Source organism: Chiroxiphia lanceolata, chromosome 2, assembly GCF_009829145.1.
Source record: "Chiroxiphia lanceolata isolate bChiLan1 chromosome 2, bChiLan1.pri, whole genome shotgun sequence".
Taxonomy (NCBI): domain Eukaryota; kingdom Metazoa; phylum Chordata; class Aves; order Passeriformes; family Pipridae; genus Chiroxiphia; species Chiroxiphia lanceolata.
In genome coordinates, this window is record NC_045638.1 from 15,396,322 (window position 1) to 15,414,871 (window position 18,550).

Consider the following 18,550-nt stretch of genomic DNA (forward strand, 5'->3'; position numbering starts at 1 on the left):
AATAACTCTGTCAGTTTCTAAAATACAGTGAGTATTATTTACGATATATCTAATTTATAATTTACCCCACACTAATTTTGAACAGAAGGTAGTGGCTCTTTAGACCACTTTGACATTGTGTAGTCAGTTATCAGTTGAAAGTTTGAAGCAAATCAATAGAAATTTTAAAAAGCTTATTTTAATAAAAAGATCAGTTACATATTAAGAATATTTATCAATTGATAATGTTATTTTGGTAGCAGTTGCACAGAAACAGCATTCAGTTTACTGATGGATATGAAGTAAAGGAAGATATCGGAGTTGGGTCTTACTCTATCTGCAAGAGATGTATTCATAAAGCTTCAAACATGGAGTATGCTGTAAAGGTAATGACTTTAATTTATTTGCCATAGAGAACATAGAGATTAAGATAATTTTTTAATATAAAAATATATTATATGCAACTGTGAACTATACTAGTCAACCAAATAGAATATATACTGGGAGATATTTATATAGAATTTCTATGGTTTTTGTTATCTATATGCTGTTTTGGGTAGGGAAAAGCAATTTTCAGTCCTTGAATCACCTATATCATTATGGCAACTGATAGGAGCTGCAGGACTGCTTCTAGGAGGAAAGGTACTGCAAAAAGCTTTCATGACCTTTTATCATTTTTTTATAAATGTAATTTAATTGATTACTTTTATTCAAACATAGTTATATATGGGTTTTTTGCTTCCAAAGTAAATTCATAAATTCTCAGGTGGGTAAGGCATTCGTAACAGTGTTAAGTCTGGTACAACTTCCAGAATAAACTTCAGCTCTTTGTTTTTGCTTCCTAGTTTTCAATAAGATTTTTAATGTTGTTATTATTATGTTATTCTATCGGGCTTTCTTAACACTTCTTTGAAGGCATTAAATTCTTAGTTGAAATCAGAAGATTTCCCAGAACTGCAATTACAAGGTTTTTTGTCTTTCTGTATAACATTGTGGGACTGAATGGTTACTATGAAAGCAGAAGTATGGATAAGCAGATTTTCTAAGTGGAAAAATAAAAGCAGTCTTTAAATCCTGTACTGTGAGACAGTTCTCTTTTTTAATTGCTGAAGAACTTACTACTTAATTATATAAAATGTGAAGCTGAATTATGTTTTGCTGTATCCTTATATGTAGATTGCCTCCTGGAGACCTTCCAGTTTCAATCTGGTAGTTAAATACTTATCTTTATTCTTGTTCTGGCCAGGAACAGATTTGATTTCTGTGCTTTCAATTTGAAGTAATTTTTTGAAATTAGAAGAAAGTACTGGTGTAACTGTTAATTCCCTCAGCTACAACACTTATTGTGAAGACTGCCTCACTTTTTCTGTTGCCTCTGTTAAGGCATTTTTTTCCTCAAGGAATCATGACAAAAGCAATAAGGTGATCAGTGTCTGATGTGTTAGGATGGGGCTGTAGCAGTAAGGGCATAAGATGAAGGGGTAGGACAGAGATGGAGAAGACGTTATAAGAAATTCTACAGTTCAGGAGAAGAAAAAAATGAAGAATACGTTCTAAGTAGGGCAAAACAATATTTTTCTTGTTTACACAGGGAGAACTTCAGAGCTGTAGTGGTTTGGATATAGCAAATCTCCAGAGATTCAAATGGACTTTCATAATGAATGCTTGTTTGAATTAACTTTGAGAAATTTTTACTTTTTCTAATCTTTTTATTCTCTTACTCTCCTGCTTTATCTTTTGCTGCACCAAATATTTGAGATTAGCATTGTGAAAATCAGTTCATTAACATAATCAAACCAATATATCATGTTAAATTAGGAACTTCCTATTTTATTAAATAATAGGTGACTGAAGACTTATCTACTCAAAAGCTTTGCATTATTTATCACAGCCAAAGGGATCAGATCACTTATTTTCCGAAATGCTTCTCAACAGAGATTTTTTTCACTTTTTCCAACATTTTTTGCTTTGCCTTGCTTTCCAATTTAACAAACTGGATTTGGGTTATAATCCATCCCCTGTACAACAATAAATATTGTTTAACTGTTTATGCCAGTAAGCACCCCAAGGTGTTACACTGTATAATATTCACAAAAAGAATTATGCTTATGTATCTATTTGCTCTTACAGATCATTGACAAGAGTAAAAGAGATCCAACAGAGGAGATTGAAATCCTACTGCGCTATGGACAGCATCCAAATATTATTACCCTAAAAGATGTACGTAGTGTTTTAGAGATGTCCTTTAGTGTATTATAATCGTGTATTGCTTTCTAATATGAGAGATGACAAACGACGTTTTAGATTTGTGTTCATGTTTTTCAGTATTTTAAAAATAAAACAATGTCCCAATGCAATTTATTCAACAGTATCCAGTTTTTTACAGACATGTTTTCTTTTAAAGATGCTCATATTTTGGTACAGCATGATCCTAAAGAGTCAAATAATTCATCCTTCATAAATGCTAGCACAAAAATAAGTCATTTGCCATTGGCTGTATTTTTAAAGGGACAAGCAAGGCTTTTTTATTGCTTAGTTAACTTTGAATCTGCTTTTGTCTACATTAATCAAAAGCAATTTTAATGTACATTATTATATAACTAAGGATTCACTGTTAGCACAGTACCCGAGGTAATTTTCATGGAGAGTAGCAAGTATTACTCAGTAGTAGACAAAATCTTTCCATATCCATGGTTGTCAGTCTTTTTTACCTAGTATCTTTGTCTGGTCTTTGTATGGAACACTATCTAGCTATTTTTTCTTTGCTATTTGCTCTGACCATAGAAATGCTTTGACCATAAAAAGCAAGGAATAGCATAAGTCAGGAGGTAGAGGTTTTTCATAGTGAACAGTAGATTCTGATGATCTAACAGAAAAGGAAAATTGTCTTTCTCTGCTTGATTATTCATTGAAGAGGATTAAAAATTAAAAAGGCATATGCTTAATGACTTTGTTAGACTGCAGGAAAATATTCTGGTTCCCCAACCAAAACCTCAAGCAAAACAGCAAACCGTTTCCTGGAAGCTGAGCTCAGCTGAAGGGCGATTGTCGGACATTTTGAAGTCATTAAAACAATAGCTCATAAATACTGGGGAGATGAGCACTAGAGAACTCTGCATGAAGTTCTTCTACTACAATCTGTCTTCACCTTATCAATATCATATAGTTTGGCCCTCTCTTGGATGAACAAAATAAGGCAGATATACAAGGGAGCCCACCACGGAACTTATCTTACTGCAGGCTGGATACCACAATTACAATCCCACTTTCTGTTCTGCTTCATGCCGTTGGACAATAAAGCAACTGTGCTAAACAGAACCTGCATCAGCAATCATGTTGCTTTTAGTGCTGCATGTTGGCTCGTGTGTTACTTTAAGTCATAATTGAGGTTATGTTATTTAAGTGGGAAGGCAAACATAAGAATGTGGGCACTTTCCTGAACTTTAGCTTTATGAATATTTTACATTGAGAACAGAGAAATCCAGGCAGCCTTGAACAGTTGCCATATATGCCGAATTATTTTACTTTGTAATTAATTTTTTATCATCATCAGTCATCTTTCAGCAGGAACTGTCTTTCATGCACAGCAACAGCAATACACAAATAGGAGACTACAAAAAAAAAAAAAAAGCCTTAAGCCCACAGAGAAAGAAAGACAGCAGACTGTAATTCTCACTCACTTCAGCTTCAGATCAGTTCCCCAAGCAGACATCATGGATGTCCAGTGTAAGGAAAGAGGTATAGGATTCATATATAATAGAAACTTGTATAATATCCAATATTGTAAGAATTTAACATTAACTTTTCATTGTCCTAAATCTGTAGGTCCATGGGGCAGATTGCTTGCATATCCCACAATACAGTGCTATTGCAACTTTCAGAGGGGACAATAAGGAGTGTTTTTCCTTCAGGTCTCAAACTCGAGCACCATGTCCTATTATAAAAATAAAACTCACTGTTGATTTGCTCAATTTTTCATTCAGTTCTGCATCAAAACTTAAATGCTTCTAATCTGAAATATCAAAATAAAACATTTCAGCGTTTAAGTGCCTGTCTGTGGAAATAATTATCCTGCAAGAAATAGTTTCTTTCTTTTCTTCTATTTCAAGAAGAAATACAGTAATACTTGAATTTAGCTTAGGATGGAAATTTTAATTCTTGTTCAGCCTTTTTATGTTATTTAATTCTGAAGGTGTTTGAATTGAAACAATGGATATTCAAAAGACCAAATTATTTCTGCAGTGCACAGTCCTCTGGGGGTTTTCCTTCTGATTGTTATCAGTGGTCTTTTTCAGTTACACAGTATATAAACAAAAGAAGAAGCTATATTGTGCTAACTCAGATGTCCTTCTTATCCAATATCCTGCCTCTGACAGAGGCCATTAGTGGATGCCTAGGAAACAGTGTAAGAACAGAGGAAGCACACAGCTTCCAACAAAACATTACCTAGAAACTTCCTGTGCCAGACCATTATATGTATGTATTTTAATGTATTAGTTACTGTGCTGTAGCAGAACTTTTGTACTGGTTTGAGTTATTTAAAGCATTGCTTGAAGAATCTTTTCCAAAGCATTTTAGAAACTTGAAACAACATATCCAGTCTCCCTGTCCAAGTGCTTATTTATGAGTTAAAAAAAACCCTCACTATATGTATGTAAAATCTTACTTCACTTTGCAAGAACCTTGTTTTCTTTCTCCATTAAATTTTATGTGCCTACATTTGTTTCTTACTATAGTTTCTTCCACCTTGCCTGGTAGAGAAGACATACCAGCTGATCTTTGGCTTGTGCCCAGAGTTAATTTAAAAAGTAGGGTCACATTTATGATCTTAGCATAATACTGTGCATCTGACAATGAAGAAAACTTCAACAGTATTTATTCAGTGCAAACAACTAAGTTGATAATACTGTTAGAGGCATGGGGGCAAGGGGAATGGTTTGTTTGGGGTGAGTTATTTGTGGGCTTTTTTTGGCAGGCAAACAGGACTAGCAGATAAAATAGTAACCAAATGCAAATTTTGCTTGAATGCCTTCTGCAGTACTGTCTGTCAAATGAAATAAGGTTATTTCCTTATGTTTTACTAGGATTACAGAAAGCATGCCTATTAAAAAAATATCCAGTTTAGTATCTAGAATTAGATAATTCTGCTTTTCAATACTGTGTAATGTTTAAAGTCTTACTACAAACACATTCAGATGATCAGTCATTTATATTCCATGGGGGAAAATTTCTGTTAAATGATAACACAGAAACTCATCGTGTCTTCTTCTCCTTAAGATCATAAGCTTGTAAAAACCTGCAGAATAATTTCTTTAACGTTCTTCCGGTGAGAAGATAAATCCTTTTAGTATAGTTAAGAGCACAAAAATTTTGAAGCTTAGAACTTTAGTAGCATATATTTCCCAGGTTGGGATGAAAACTTTTTTCCTATTTTCTGTTATTTAGCTGATGTCTATTCCCAAATTTATTTTACTACAACTTGGATAATTGTTTCTACTTAAATTGGTTCTAATTTGAAATGTTTTACTGAAGAAAATAATTGCAGCATCACCATAAAAAGATAGGTTGAAATGATAATGGGAAACGGAGCCTGTAAAAGTTTTCACCAAAGCAGGAACCACTTCTGGATGGGTGGTTTGAGCTGAGCCAAGGCCAGGTTGGATGAGGCTTTGAGCAACCTGGTGTAGTGAAAGGTATCCCTGCCCATGGCAGGGGGGTTGGAACAAAAGGATCTTTAAGGTCCACCGTTCTATGGAAGTGCAAGTGAAATGAAATGCTCAAGTATATTCCTTAAAACGTGGTTTGGTATCGCTCGGTCTGTAGCGCCCCCTGGTGATAATATAAATAATTCCCAACCACTGCTTTCCTGGAAGGTAAAAGCCATGCAAAAATTAAGCCATTTTCCAGAACTAGAAGTAAGGGCTAAAATATGCATATTTTATAAATTTTAGACTTCGATATAGGTTTTATGTGCTTTGTATGGATTCACTTCAGTGTTCATGGAGGCTATTTGAGGTAAACTTCCATTTATTTTTTCTATTTTTTTTCTGGCTCACTGTTCAGTTGGAATGATCTCTGTTCATATTTGTAATTTGGTGCAATAATTGCTGCTAGAATTAGCTCTGGTTTTGCCTTAATTAGACTAGCTTCCATTTTCTACTACTTAATTTCTCTCATGTTTAGTTTAATTTTGTTTCCGTAAAACTATTGGGGGAAAACTATATGTTAATCATCCTTTTTTGTCTTTAAGCACTTAGATGCCAGTATTTTTATGTTATTTCATTACTGTACTGCCTTTTTGTAGGAGGCTTTGTGTTCATTTCTGAAGATGAACCGTGTTTGGATAGTGTGTGGGTTGAGAAATATGGGGCAAATAATCGAAGAAAACAGCTTGTGGACACACCTGCACTATCTCTGAGTGTTTCACAGGAAGACAGCAGAGAATAAACATTTTGAAGTTTACATGTTTATGTACTTTTTGCAGGTGTATGATGATGGAAAATATGTATATGTAGTAACAGAACTGATGAAAGGAGGAGAACTGCTGGATAAAATTCTCAGGCAGAAATTTTTCTCCGAACGAGAAGCCAGTGCTGTTCTGTTCACAATAACAAAAACGGTGGAATATCTCCATGCACAAGGGGTAAGTTTTCATCTCGGACAAAATGTTTATAGTTGTTAATATTCTTCTCTTTCAGAAGCATAAAGTCATATCTTGGTTCATTCTTCTGTGTAGTAATTAAGTAATTCTTTGTAAACAATTACATTGCAGCAGGAATTCATGTTGAAATCAAAACATTCTTTATCACCTGTGTATGTGTTCAGATAACTGAGATGATGCAACTGTTTCTGTTGTTCTTCATGTAGTCTGTCAACAGTGCTGTGGAATATGCAGATAATGGCTAACAGAGAGGATATGAGAGGAAGAAAGTCCAGGAAGAAGTGCTAGGACCAGTGCTTTTGCTTACCCATAGGACCTCATATAATTTCAATCTCATCCTGTGATAGACCCTGAAAATTTATTTTCCACCTATCGCACTTGTAATTTCTTTGACTTCTTGGTTTTGAAGAACACTGTTTATGACTTGTAACTCCTGTGCCATAGGGTCAGGAAGTTGTAGTAGACTGTTAGGAGACAGAAAATTGACACTTTGGGGAAATTAGTCTGGAAACAGAGGAAGTAGTTCAAATATAGAGAAGGCCAGTGTGACAACTGCATAGCAAGAATGATAAGTTGTGTTGCATTTTTAAGCAAAGAAGAAAAAGGGAATAGAGAAAAAGCAGAAAGTACAGGTGCAAGGAAAAGTCAGGTTGCTCATACATGATGTTATTACCCAAGGAAAGATGCTTTGGAACACGTAGTACTCAAATTATTTGAAGTAACAAATAACAATTCAGCACACACTGACATTTCTGGAAGCTGTTATTCCAGAAAAGTTACGGTCAAAGTTATCTTATTCTGTGATTCATCACTTTCTGAATCACTTGTTCATGTGTGTGGTTTCATTTGAGTCTGTGTGCCCAGGACTAGAATCCTTGGCCAGCAGCATCCCTGGGAATTATGAACAAACCTTGATATATTCTGTATGGAAATACAGATAACAGAATAACAAATCATAACTTGGTTCGTTCTTGCCAAATGGGGCCAAAAGAGGCCCAGTGTCCTTGCATCAAGTAAGGGATTTTAGGAGCCTTTGTTTCTTTACTGTAGACCTCTGTAAATATTGGCATTTTAACTTCTATTAGACCACCTGCACTTTGGAATTTTGGCTTTTGGAAGTTTTCAGGTCTTAAGTACATCTCCACGTGAAAGAAGGCCACATATGTAAACAGTGAGCACTTCAGTAGTCTAATTTTTGTCTGGAAGAGTCCTTCCTGTCTTCAGTGGATTTTCCTGTTGTAACTCCTTTGGACACCAGAGGAGCTCATTTGAATATGGTATTATGTAATATCTGGTTTGACAGACTCTGAATCTGTGTGCAGTCTCCACAACCCTTCCCAGAAGGAGTTTCCTCATGGACATTCATAGTACTTTTGAACTGGAAAACTAGCTAAGTAAGGAATGAAATCCTCCTCTTCATCTCTCACCCAAAGCATTCTAAAAGCATACAGCAATTAAAGATTGGCACAATAGACATCATCATAAGGATAAACAAGAAGTACCATGTCATCTTGGAGCAGCAAAATTCTGCATGCTGGTAGATAATTGAGACTTCTAGTCAAAACAATGATGCTAAGAAATAAAGAACTGAAAGGTCTTGCACATTGTTTTGCTCTCTTCTGTTGCTCTAAATAAAATTTTATTTCTGTACAAAATATCAAAATAACCTAAACAATCTGACATATTTTTTTAAATTATATTTCTAAATATTTTCAAAATTTAACTTTGAGAAAACAGCTTAATACAGGAAGGTATTTTATTTATTATTTGACATAAACATTTTTATTGCTTGGGAATTAGCATTTGTATTTGAACTAGGCTGTTACTCTTCCCCCTACTTGAGAATTACTTCCCCTTCTTCCAAAAAAAGCATAAAACTCAAGCAGACTGATTCTAGAAACTGCCAGATCCCCAGATCTGTGCTGCTTCTATTGCCCACTTTTTCCTTTCTACCCCTTTTAGAATCTATTTTTAAAAAAAACCCTGAAGCATCAATGAGAATAAAACTGTGATTTTTATTTTTTTTCTTCTGCCTCTTGGAGCAGTAAAGGATGTTTCACTCATTAGTTAGAGAAAAAGGCTTCTCATCTATTTGAGCACCAAAAAACAAGGGCTATCAAGACCTGGTTCTCTCATACACTGACATCTAAAGCCAGGATGTTCCCCTTAACATCTACTGTTCCAAGTCAAATTCTTTAATATCATTTGTATATTTTAGCTTACAAAGTGCTTATTTCCATAATTTTAAGCATTTGTTTTGTTAAATCTGAGAATTGCAAAGTATTTGCAGGCTGAAAAAGTCTCTACTAAACAGACTGTGTGTTAAATGGCTTTGCAACGTGCAAGACCCTCTGCGCTCTTTTACTTGTTAGCCTTATATTATTTACTTTCCTGAAACGCTGCTCGCCTTGGAGGAGTGTGTAGAACTTCTGCTTTCTGCACATCCCTTACTTGCAGGAATTTGGGAGTATCTTCTCATTCCAACGTGATTACCTTCTTTAAATATTTCACCCCAGTCTCTTCTGTTCAGATTTAACCATGAAAAGCTGTGTTTATTATTAATAAAACACACAGGACAATCAGGAAGATAAAGGCCTTCATGTTCTATTTAAATATTTAAAGGAGGGCATTTAGATCCCCCCTACTGTTTTAGAGCTGTGTATACCCTTTCCTTTACAGAGAGCAGACTCTGGAGGCTTTAGGCTAATTTGTCTTGTGAAGAAAATATAACCGGTCATTACAGACGCCCATAACTCCGAAAGACATTACCAGGCAAAGGGTCTGATTTAAAGAGCCTTGTAGGTAGCAGGTTTAAAAGGAATTTTGCAATTCAACCGTTAGAACAAGACATCTGGAACTCTCTCTGCAAATAAATTAGGGGGGTGGGATGTTTGGAGGGTGTTTTATAGTTAAGAGTTTCCAAGTTAGAATTGTAGCGTTCCAGACACCACTAAGCATCAGAACCCTGCAGGTGATGGCAGAAGGTGGAACTCTGGAAACCGATCACTGATGGGAGACTTGAAATTAAGTAGCAGAATTGCTAATTATAATAGAAAGGTTTTCATGTGTTTAGCTTATTGTATTTAGCAGTTTGTTTTATTTTTTCAGGTTGTTCACAGGGACCTGAAGCCTAGCAATATTCTTTATGTTGATGAATCCGGTAATCCAGAATCAATTCGAATTTGTGATTTTGGCTTTGCAAAACAACTGCGAGCGGAAAATGGTCTTCTGATGACACCATGTTACACAGCAAATTTTGTTGCACCAGAGGTAAATACCAGGATAGCTTATGTGCCTTGATTTATCTTAATGGAATTTTTGCTAGTTAGATATTTTTTTTTTTTCGTTCTTGCATAACAAGTAGAATCACTTTGTAAACACTAAAAATTTGAAATCTTACTATTTTTATGTCATAATCAAAGCATTTCTGAGCAGGTTTTTTAAAAAAAAAATATTTGTCTCCTTCAGGTTTTAAAGAGGCAAGGTTATGATGCTGCATGTGACATATGGAGCCTTGGTGTTCTGCTTTATACCATGCTCACTGGGTAAGGGTAGTTTTAGTTTGCCTTGCTGTAGAATAGCAAACCAATATTAAAAAAAGAATGATAATTGTAGGTTCACTGTTGCAGAGGTTTCTATCAGAGCACTGATTAATCTCCACTTTGGGGTTGAGAATATGCTTTGCCTTTAGTAGAATCCAGATTTGGAGGGACTGATGTGAAAAATTCTTTGCTTCTAACATCTCATCCATTTTAGGTGTTTAATTTCTGCTTAAAGGTGATTTAGGACCAAGATCCTATTGTCTCATGAAAATTAGAAGATTAAGCAGCATATATGTTGAAGAAAATATATGTTGCAAATAAAATTGAAATGCATTAAAGCCTGATTGTGTGCAAAATTGAGCCACTGAATAGTTTGAAGTGATGCAGTTAGGATATAATGTGTGATAGAAAAGCATTTTATATGCAATGGAAATGAATTGTAGAAAAGATGATGAATAATAAATTAAAATATAGTACCACAAGTTCAAAAGATATTTGGCAGATGCAATAGCAACTAGATTTATCTTTTTATGCTGGGTTATTAAGGTTGCCACTTCAGTGGAAAAATCTGCTTTTCAGACCCAATAGAGAATACATGCAGTAAGAACAGATCTGTAGTCAGTGCCATGTATTTTAACGTGTTAAGAATAATTTCTTTTTACAACTGTTTGACTGTCTGTTGCCTGTAATTATGCTGAGCTCACTGAATCTTACAATCAGATTTATAATACCTATTGAGGTCCGGGTTATGGAAGTTTATTAACATTGAAATTGTTTGGTTAAATAGCTACACTCCTTTTGCAAATGGTCCTGATGACACTCCAGAGGAGATTTTGGCCCGAATAGGTAGTGGAAAGTTCTCTCTCAGTGGTGGTTATTGGAATACTGTTTCAGACACAGCTAAGGCAAGTATATTTCCTTTGTCCTTTGGGGGATCAGGAATGGATAGCAATGTAACACGTTGCTCATAATGTATATTTTATACGTGATTAGGTTTCACCCATTTGTTATTTTAAAATACTGATCTCATCCCTTATGTGGCTGGAATTTTGTCTCCTATTTTTGATCCTTTCATGTTTCAACCGTCATTTGCATGTAGGAGGAAAAACAGCTGTGCCTTACGCTGTAATAGTTAACAGCTGACCTTAGAAATACGGTGTATTTTATCAGTATTCACACCCATGCACAGTTATCCGTGGTGAGAAATGCACTATTAAAGCTTCATGTGGAAGCATGACATTAAAAAAGCATACAGGCAGTCTAAATCATGATAATGAAAACCACTGAAGTATTATACTTTCTTTTTACTGCATTTGTACAAACTAAAACTATTGGACAACTTTTTTGAGAAGTACATCAAATACACCAAATAGACTCTAAATGAACTTCAGTGTGCAATATCCTTTATGTCCCTTCTATGTAGATACTTAAAGTGCTAAAGTTTTCCTTATTTAATTGGATACCTTCATTTTGCGTTACCAAGTTTCCATTAAGTCACATAATTAAAATATATACTGTTAGCGTTGCAGGGTGATTTTTCATTTGTTTTAAACTGACATTATGAGCATATTTTTATACCTCTGAAATCTTCAGTTTGGAACTCTAATCTGTTTTAAAGCTGAAGTTTTACTGTTATTTGCATTGACCCTTTATATATTATTTTGAATGTGTATTTTGAAACAGGACCTTGTTTCAAAAATGCTTCATGTTGACCCTCATCAAAGATTGACTGCAGCCCAAGTTCTTAGTCATCCCTGGATAGTTCACTGTGACCAGTTGCCTCAATACCAGCTGAACAGGCAGGATGCTCCCCATTTAGTGAAGGTACATAGATATTTTCAGCTTGTTTGTTTAGCCAAAAATAGTGTAAACAAAACAGGGTTGTTTTGATTTTAAAGTTAGGGGTAGCATGTGTTTCCTCTAAATACTCTGAGAAGTTGTTATGGCTGATTGTTGCACTAAGCCCTAAAATGAACTTGTAATATGTAATAGGATTTAATGAGAAACCACTTACAGGGGGTAAATCTAAAATATTTTAAAAATACTTTAATTTTCATGTGTTTGAAATCTATTTTTACAGTTTCAGAGGAGTGTTAATTGTCAGTAACTAAAATAAAACAATATACTTTGTGTTCACAGTAAAAGCTAAAGAGAAGTCAAAAGGGCAGTGTTAATTACAGTGGTATCACACTATTCTGCAATCTGTCTGAAACAAGATCTGGTTTTGACCCTGAAATTTTTTTTCACTTTGAACAAGCAGAGGAAAATCAGAAATAATTGAATTCTACTTCTCTGTATTCCACCCTGTTTGCAGTCCTACGTTCAAGAATCTCCTGTGCAACATAAAAGGGATCTGAAGAATATAATTAACACTGTCTCTGAGTCAGCTATTAGAAATTTCTAGCATCCAAAACCACAAGTGGAACGTGGGGGTTGTTCTGATCCCATGGCTCGCAACTTTCTAACTTTTTTTTAAATAAATCTTCATGTTCTGAATAATGTGGTGATTTTATATATTTTGTTGGAAACTGAAATGGTTATATAAGTGATAAGCAGAGACAGCCTATTAATGGGATTTCATTTCCCAAATATCTCACACAGCAGAGAAAGAGAACTTAATTTAGCAATCTAGCTTATACCTTCTGGTTTTGACATTATAAGCAATGTAAAATCATTCATTACCCTAAAAAACACTCACTCCTAACACTGCTGGTATTGGAGTAAGGCAGCAGTATGTTTCTGTTTTGTAGATGAAAATAGACTGGAAGTTAAAACTTGTTCAGAGTCTCTGGCATTTAGCACTGTGTGTCTATGGTGTGTGCATCAGTCACAACATACTCTTACAGTTTTTTCCCCTCTACCCAACAGGGTGCAATGGCAGCAACTTACTCTGCTTTGAATCGTAATCAGTCACCAGTTTTGGAGCCAGTTGGCCGTTCTACTCTTGCTCAGAGGAGAGGTATAAAAAAAATTACCTCAACAGCCCTGTGAAATGACCTCAACCAGACACTTGGTACCATGGCATAAGATGATAGCACAAATCATGGCGACAGGTAGCACATATCTGACAGATACCTGCAAGCACACTCTGACCCAGCTGGTACCTATAATGCTGCTGCTCCTGCTGCTGCTACTGCTTTCATCTACTCTCGCTTTAAACTGTTGATGGCAAGTTACTGATCTCACTGGAGCCGCAAACGGAGTGACAAGTGGAAACAATGAGAATGATCATGTTCGCGACTGAATAAACCAGAAGAATTACAAATGCCACCTCTGTCAAAAATACACTGAATAAAGCACTCTGCACCACATAGCATTATTTTTATAAGGAATATTTTTTTTGTCCCCTAAAATATTCTTTGTTACAGGTAGAAATGGACAGTTTATGTTAAGCACTTAGCTTAAACAATCTGTTTATATTAGCACTATATACTTTGTGCCATCCAACATTTTGTATGTTTTTGTAAACAGTTCACAAGCAGTACATTTCTGTGCTGTTTTCTTTAATGTATACATGCCTTGTTTTACTTAGATAGATATTATTAATCATTTTGACAATTAAGTCTGATTAAACAGTTCACCTGGATTAATCAGTATTGTTGGAAAGCTCTAAAAGAAGCCTGACTGTTAAACAGCTATTGAATGTAATACTATGAATAAGTAGTTCTCCTCACGTATGTCTTTTCTGCATTTTTGTGTTTTTGACACCACGTCATGTTATGAATATCAGGATACTGTTTATAGTACTCAAAATTCAGACAGTGGATTTCTCACCATACTATATATATACAATAGGTAATATAACCCAGAGAAAAGATAACTTGCTCTGTCTTTTGTTCCCCTTCCCCTCCCTTTTAGTCTCTCCTGTCTAATCTCTGGACTCAGGAATCACTGCTAAATACTTTCTGATAGAGGACATTTCTATATCGTTTATTCTTATAATCCATTGTTAATATTTTATCTCCTATGACTTTTGTTTAAGCTGCAAAGGATTTGTTCAGTGATTGAATGTTGGCATTACAGAAGAAAGACAACAGTGAAGATAAAGCAAAACATTGTCCGCTAATAAGCAGAAGCCTGTAAAAAGTAGTTTTAAACTGCATTCATTGCAGTTGCAAAACTGATGGATCTAATGTTCTGTCAGTTACTTTCTGCTGATTTTAATTGACATTAAAAGCAAAATGAGAGGCGAGTCATACAGATCTGTTTGGTTAGAAAAGGGTAATTCTAATTTAGCATGAAAATAGTATTGTTCCAGTCAGGTAAGATAAAGCTGTTCAGAGTGAACATTCTCACTTGTTTGCAGATGGAAGCAAGTTTGTAATGAGGATGAAAGACTCACTTTAAATACCAATATAAACTTGTAATACCCTTGGCCTCTTGGTGTCTAAAGTAATTAAAGGCGCATCTCGATGGCTGGTCTTGAAAGATCAAATTGCCCACATGAGAAGGAGCACTGGAATGTGTTTGAATTCACTGAGTGTTCCACTCCACCAAAATTACATGCTGCATTAACTCCTTTCAGATATGAAAACAGCTTTTGGGAATTCAGCTTTAATAAAATATGGATCTGGGTGAACATCTTACATGAACAATGCAATTTAAAAACTAAAAGGTGCAATTTTGTGTTTTGCATAAGAAGGTATTTTCTTGGTTTAGTTGTATTAAATTTCTTTTATGATGATTAATTGGCTTGTTTCCCTGAAATCAAAATCATCAGAGGTTTGTTGAAAGGGAGAATAATCTTTATGACACCACAGATTTGCTCTAAATGAATGGGAGTGTTTCTTCTGCCAGAATTTCTGAGCTCCTAGGGGAACCTTGCTTTGTTAAACTTGAAAAAGATCCCATTATTGCCCTTAAAAATCTGCTAAATATTTAATCCATGATGTAATTTGGAAGGAACTGGTTTTATAAACAAGGACTCTTAAATTAGCATAGATCTCAGAAATTTGAATACACGGCTCTTCCAAGCAATTAGAATTTTTCCCTTACTTGGTGCTCTAGCATTGACATTTGCTTTGTACAGGTGCATCTACCCTTTCTTCAAGAGACATATCTAACTAGAGGCAGAAAAAGACCATTTTAATTTTTTTTGACAGTGTCAGCAGTTCCAGAGGAATTTAGTAAAACCTTACCTTTCAGAAAATGTATTTTCAGCTCTGTGAGCAATTTTAAGTTGGGCTTCTCAAAGCCTGGAAACTGTACTTTCTGGTGGCTTTTAAAGGTGTTAATCAGAAGATTAACATATCTAGTCAACAAACAGGATTTAAAACTGATACTGTTGAAATAAAGGGATGTCAAGACGTGCCAGTGTGTCAATAAGAATAGTTCAGGAGGGAGTTTCTCCTCTGTTCAGTGTGTATCTATAGATACCTGGCAAACAACAGACCAAAAAGAGGAAGTGTTAAGCTGCCTCACTATTGGCAATATCCATAAAATAATTTAAAAGTACTTTCAGTAGTTTTATTGTAGCCGTATTTTGTTGTCCTCAAGCTCACTGATGATTAGCCAAACAGTGAAGCAAAGTTAACTCCTACATTTTATGTATCTGCTTTCTCAAGTGAGCTGTTAATTTAGTCTAGACTTGGCAGATGTTGCTATTATGTCATGTATAGAGCAGCAGAGAATGAACATTTTAAATTGTAGCAAAACAACTGGGGTTTAGCACGCCCTAATTTGACTGTATTCAAGTCTAGATATTTTTAAGTTGCTTTCTAAACCAAGGTGTAAAGGGTCTGCCTATTTTACAGGCTAGACATTGTTTTAAGTACCTTACGTCCTGGTTCCATGTTCACAACTTTCACATTGATTTTTATGGTTTTTTAGCTGCAGCTGTTAGAACCTATAGAGAAATCCAGATAACGGTTCTTTGAGTCCCAGCACCTTTCTGTTAGAGTGTGAGTGTATGATACACTGTGTACATTCATTGCTGGGCTGATGCTTGGTCTGCAAGGCGTAGCAAGTGACTCAAGGGTGCAGAGTCATAGAGGATAAAAAAAGGAGAACTGCAGATACAGGTGAATTTCTGTATGTCAGCCATGGGGTTTTTTAATTTATTTTAAGTGTGAAATTATAATTTACTGTGCTTGAGAGCACGAGCAAATGGAGGGAAGAGTACAGTTGCAATACACGTTAAATGCCATCTATATCCAGTAAGGGCAGTGTTCTGTATTCATAATCACTATAACATTGAATGAAGCTTATAAGGAGTTTTTCAAGGAAGTATTTAAAACTTTTTTCTAAAGAGACAAGGCCATAAGAAAATACATTTACGTGTCTGGGATTTTTTTTTGTGTGTCTTTTGCTTTTGTAAATGTGGTGTACCAACTAAAGCTGTGCTTTTCTATTATTGGAAGGAAAGGATTCAAAGTGTGCTGGCCTTTAGTAAGCAGCAATGGTTAATAGATGAATTTTCACTTATGAAAATGATGTAAATGATTAGCTTTATCTGATACTCTTGACCTAATCAAAGGGAAGGTGTACTTATGAGGGATGTAATTATTTTGCAACCTAGTTTGGGGGGGAGTCTACTTAAACCGTTTTTAAAAAATTACAAAATCACAGATAAAATATTTTTCTACGATTCTATACAATCATACTTTATACTAGTTTTCTCAGCATGGCATGTAAGTGAGTCTAAGGTACTGTTCCAGGAAATCAGTGGTATTGTACCTTATTCTAGACCATTACAATAGCATCTGTTAGATGCTTGGCACTGCTGTCATAGAACTGAAATGCTAGTTTTAAAAAATAAAAAAAAAAATGTACTGAATACTTTAAATGATTGTTTTATTCAGAGTCTGATATAGAAAATGTTCCAATCATGTTATTAATGTGTAATTAAAACTGTTCCAGATGTAACTAGAAACAGTTCTGGAAAGTTATCATTGCTTGTTCTCCTGTCTAATGGCAGGTTTTGTAGTCTTCAAAAGAAATTGAAATTTCTACTATGAATAAACTTTCAAACATCTTAAAATGCTGTTTTGTTTAATCATTTGTCCTGCCTAGTTATAAAAGTCGTCATTTGTTCATCACTAACACTGAACTCTACTCTTACAGCACACACAGTGTGCGTTGCCAACCGGAAAGGCTTTTTAATAAAAGTGTTTGTGAGTTATAATGTTGCAGTGTCACCGCATGTTGAGTCAGGTAAATAAAGAGCCAAAGGAAAAATACACATATTCAGCAGATGCTTATAGACCTGATATATGATACAACAAGACCGAAGTGCAAGGATATTGTATTTTAATACCTTGTAAAGATCCCAGCCCCCTCTAAAGTAGCACTTAAAGGGAGGCTGGTAAATAATACCTGCAATGCCTGCATTGCTCTGGTCACTGAAAATAAAGGCATATTTGATAGTTAACAAACCTTTTAAATATTTGAAAAGTGAAATTATATGCAGAAGCACTCCATAAACAACAGGCCCGTATTTTAGCAGTTCACACAACTTGGAAGCTTACTTACAGCTGTAATTTGTTTTAGCCTTGCAACCTGGAGAACATGGAAGATTCTGAGAAGTTCGCATGGTTTACATAAAATTACAGTACTTTTGACAGAGAGTTTACGAGGAATGTAACCAGAGGCCTTCTTCAGTATGTACCAAAAGGAAGGTGTCAGAGGATATGGAGAGGGGTTTGGTGACTGGTACAACAGAACGCGAGGAGAGAGGTGAAATTCACACATGGGATCCAAGGTGTGCATCGCTGCTGCCCTTCGCGCATACAAGGCTTTGACCCACCTGTCTAAAAGAATCTTTAAATTAATTTACAAGTAAACTGGATGATCTGTCAGCCTCCAGAAGCTCTGCAAAGGAAGAAAGGGGGGCTGATACAACACTGATATCCTGCTGTTATTATCTCTCCTTACTTTAGCCTTCCTTACCTTCATACCTGCTCACTTACAGAATGGTTTGGGTTGGAAGGGACCTTAAAGATCATCCAGTTCCAATCTCCCTGCCATGGGCAGGGACACCTTCCCCTAGACCAGGTTGCTCAGAGCCCCATCCAGCCTGGCCTTGAACACCTCCAGGGATGGGGCATCCACAACTTCTCTGGGCAACCTGTTCCAGTGTCTCGCCATCCTCACAGCAAAGAATTGTTTCCTGCTATCTAATCTAAATCTACTCTCTTTCAATTTTAACCCATTCCCGCTTCTCAGGTCACTACGTTCTCCCGTAAACAGTCTTGCCCCATCTCTCCCGTGCGTTCCCCTCAGGTACTGGGAGGAGTTATCCCCGGCAGCGCTCCGGACCAGCGGTGCGCGCTGCCGGCTGCTCCTCCTTTCCCTTGGGCTCCCCCACACGACCGATCCGCCGTTCCTCCTTTCCCCTGGGCTGCCCCACACGACCGATCCGCCGCTCCTC

At 35.8% G+C, this 18,550-nt stretch overlaps 1 protein-coding gene across 2 annotated transcripts in view; it reads left to right on the forward strand.

Annotated features, from left to right (window-relative positions):
• RPS6KA3 (ribosomal protein S6 kinase A3) overlaps positions 1-17,161 on the forward strand; it is a 76,008-nt gene extending 58,847 nt beyond the window's left edge. For both annotated transcript variants that reach the window (XM_032678702.1, XM_032678704.1), the window contains 8 exons: positions 240-365; positions 2,110-2,199; positions 6,464-6,622; positions 9,749-9,910; positions 10,109-10,185; positions 10,970-11,087; positions 11,866-12,006; positions 13,051-17,161. In XM_032678702.1, coding sequence (XP_032534593.1) covers positions 240-365; positions 2,110-2,199; positions 6,464-6,622; positions 9,749-9,910; positions 10,109-10,185; positions 10,970-11,087; positions 11,866-12,006; positions 13,051-13,173 — 996 coding nt within the window. In that variant the 3' untranslated portion in view covers positions 13,174-17,161. The remainder of the gene's footprint in view (positions 1-239; positions 366-2,109; positions 2,200-6,463; positions 6,623-9,748; positions 9,911-10,108; positions 10,186-10,969; positions 11,088-11,865; positions 12,007-13,050) is intronic.
• Positions 17,162-18,550: the final 1,389 nt, after the last annotated feature.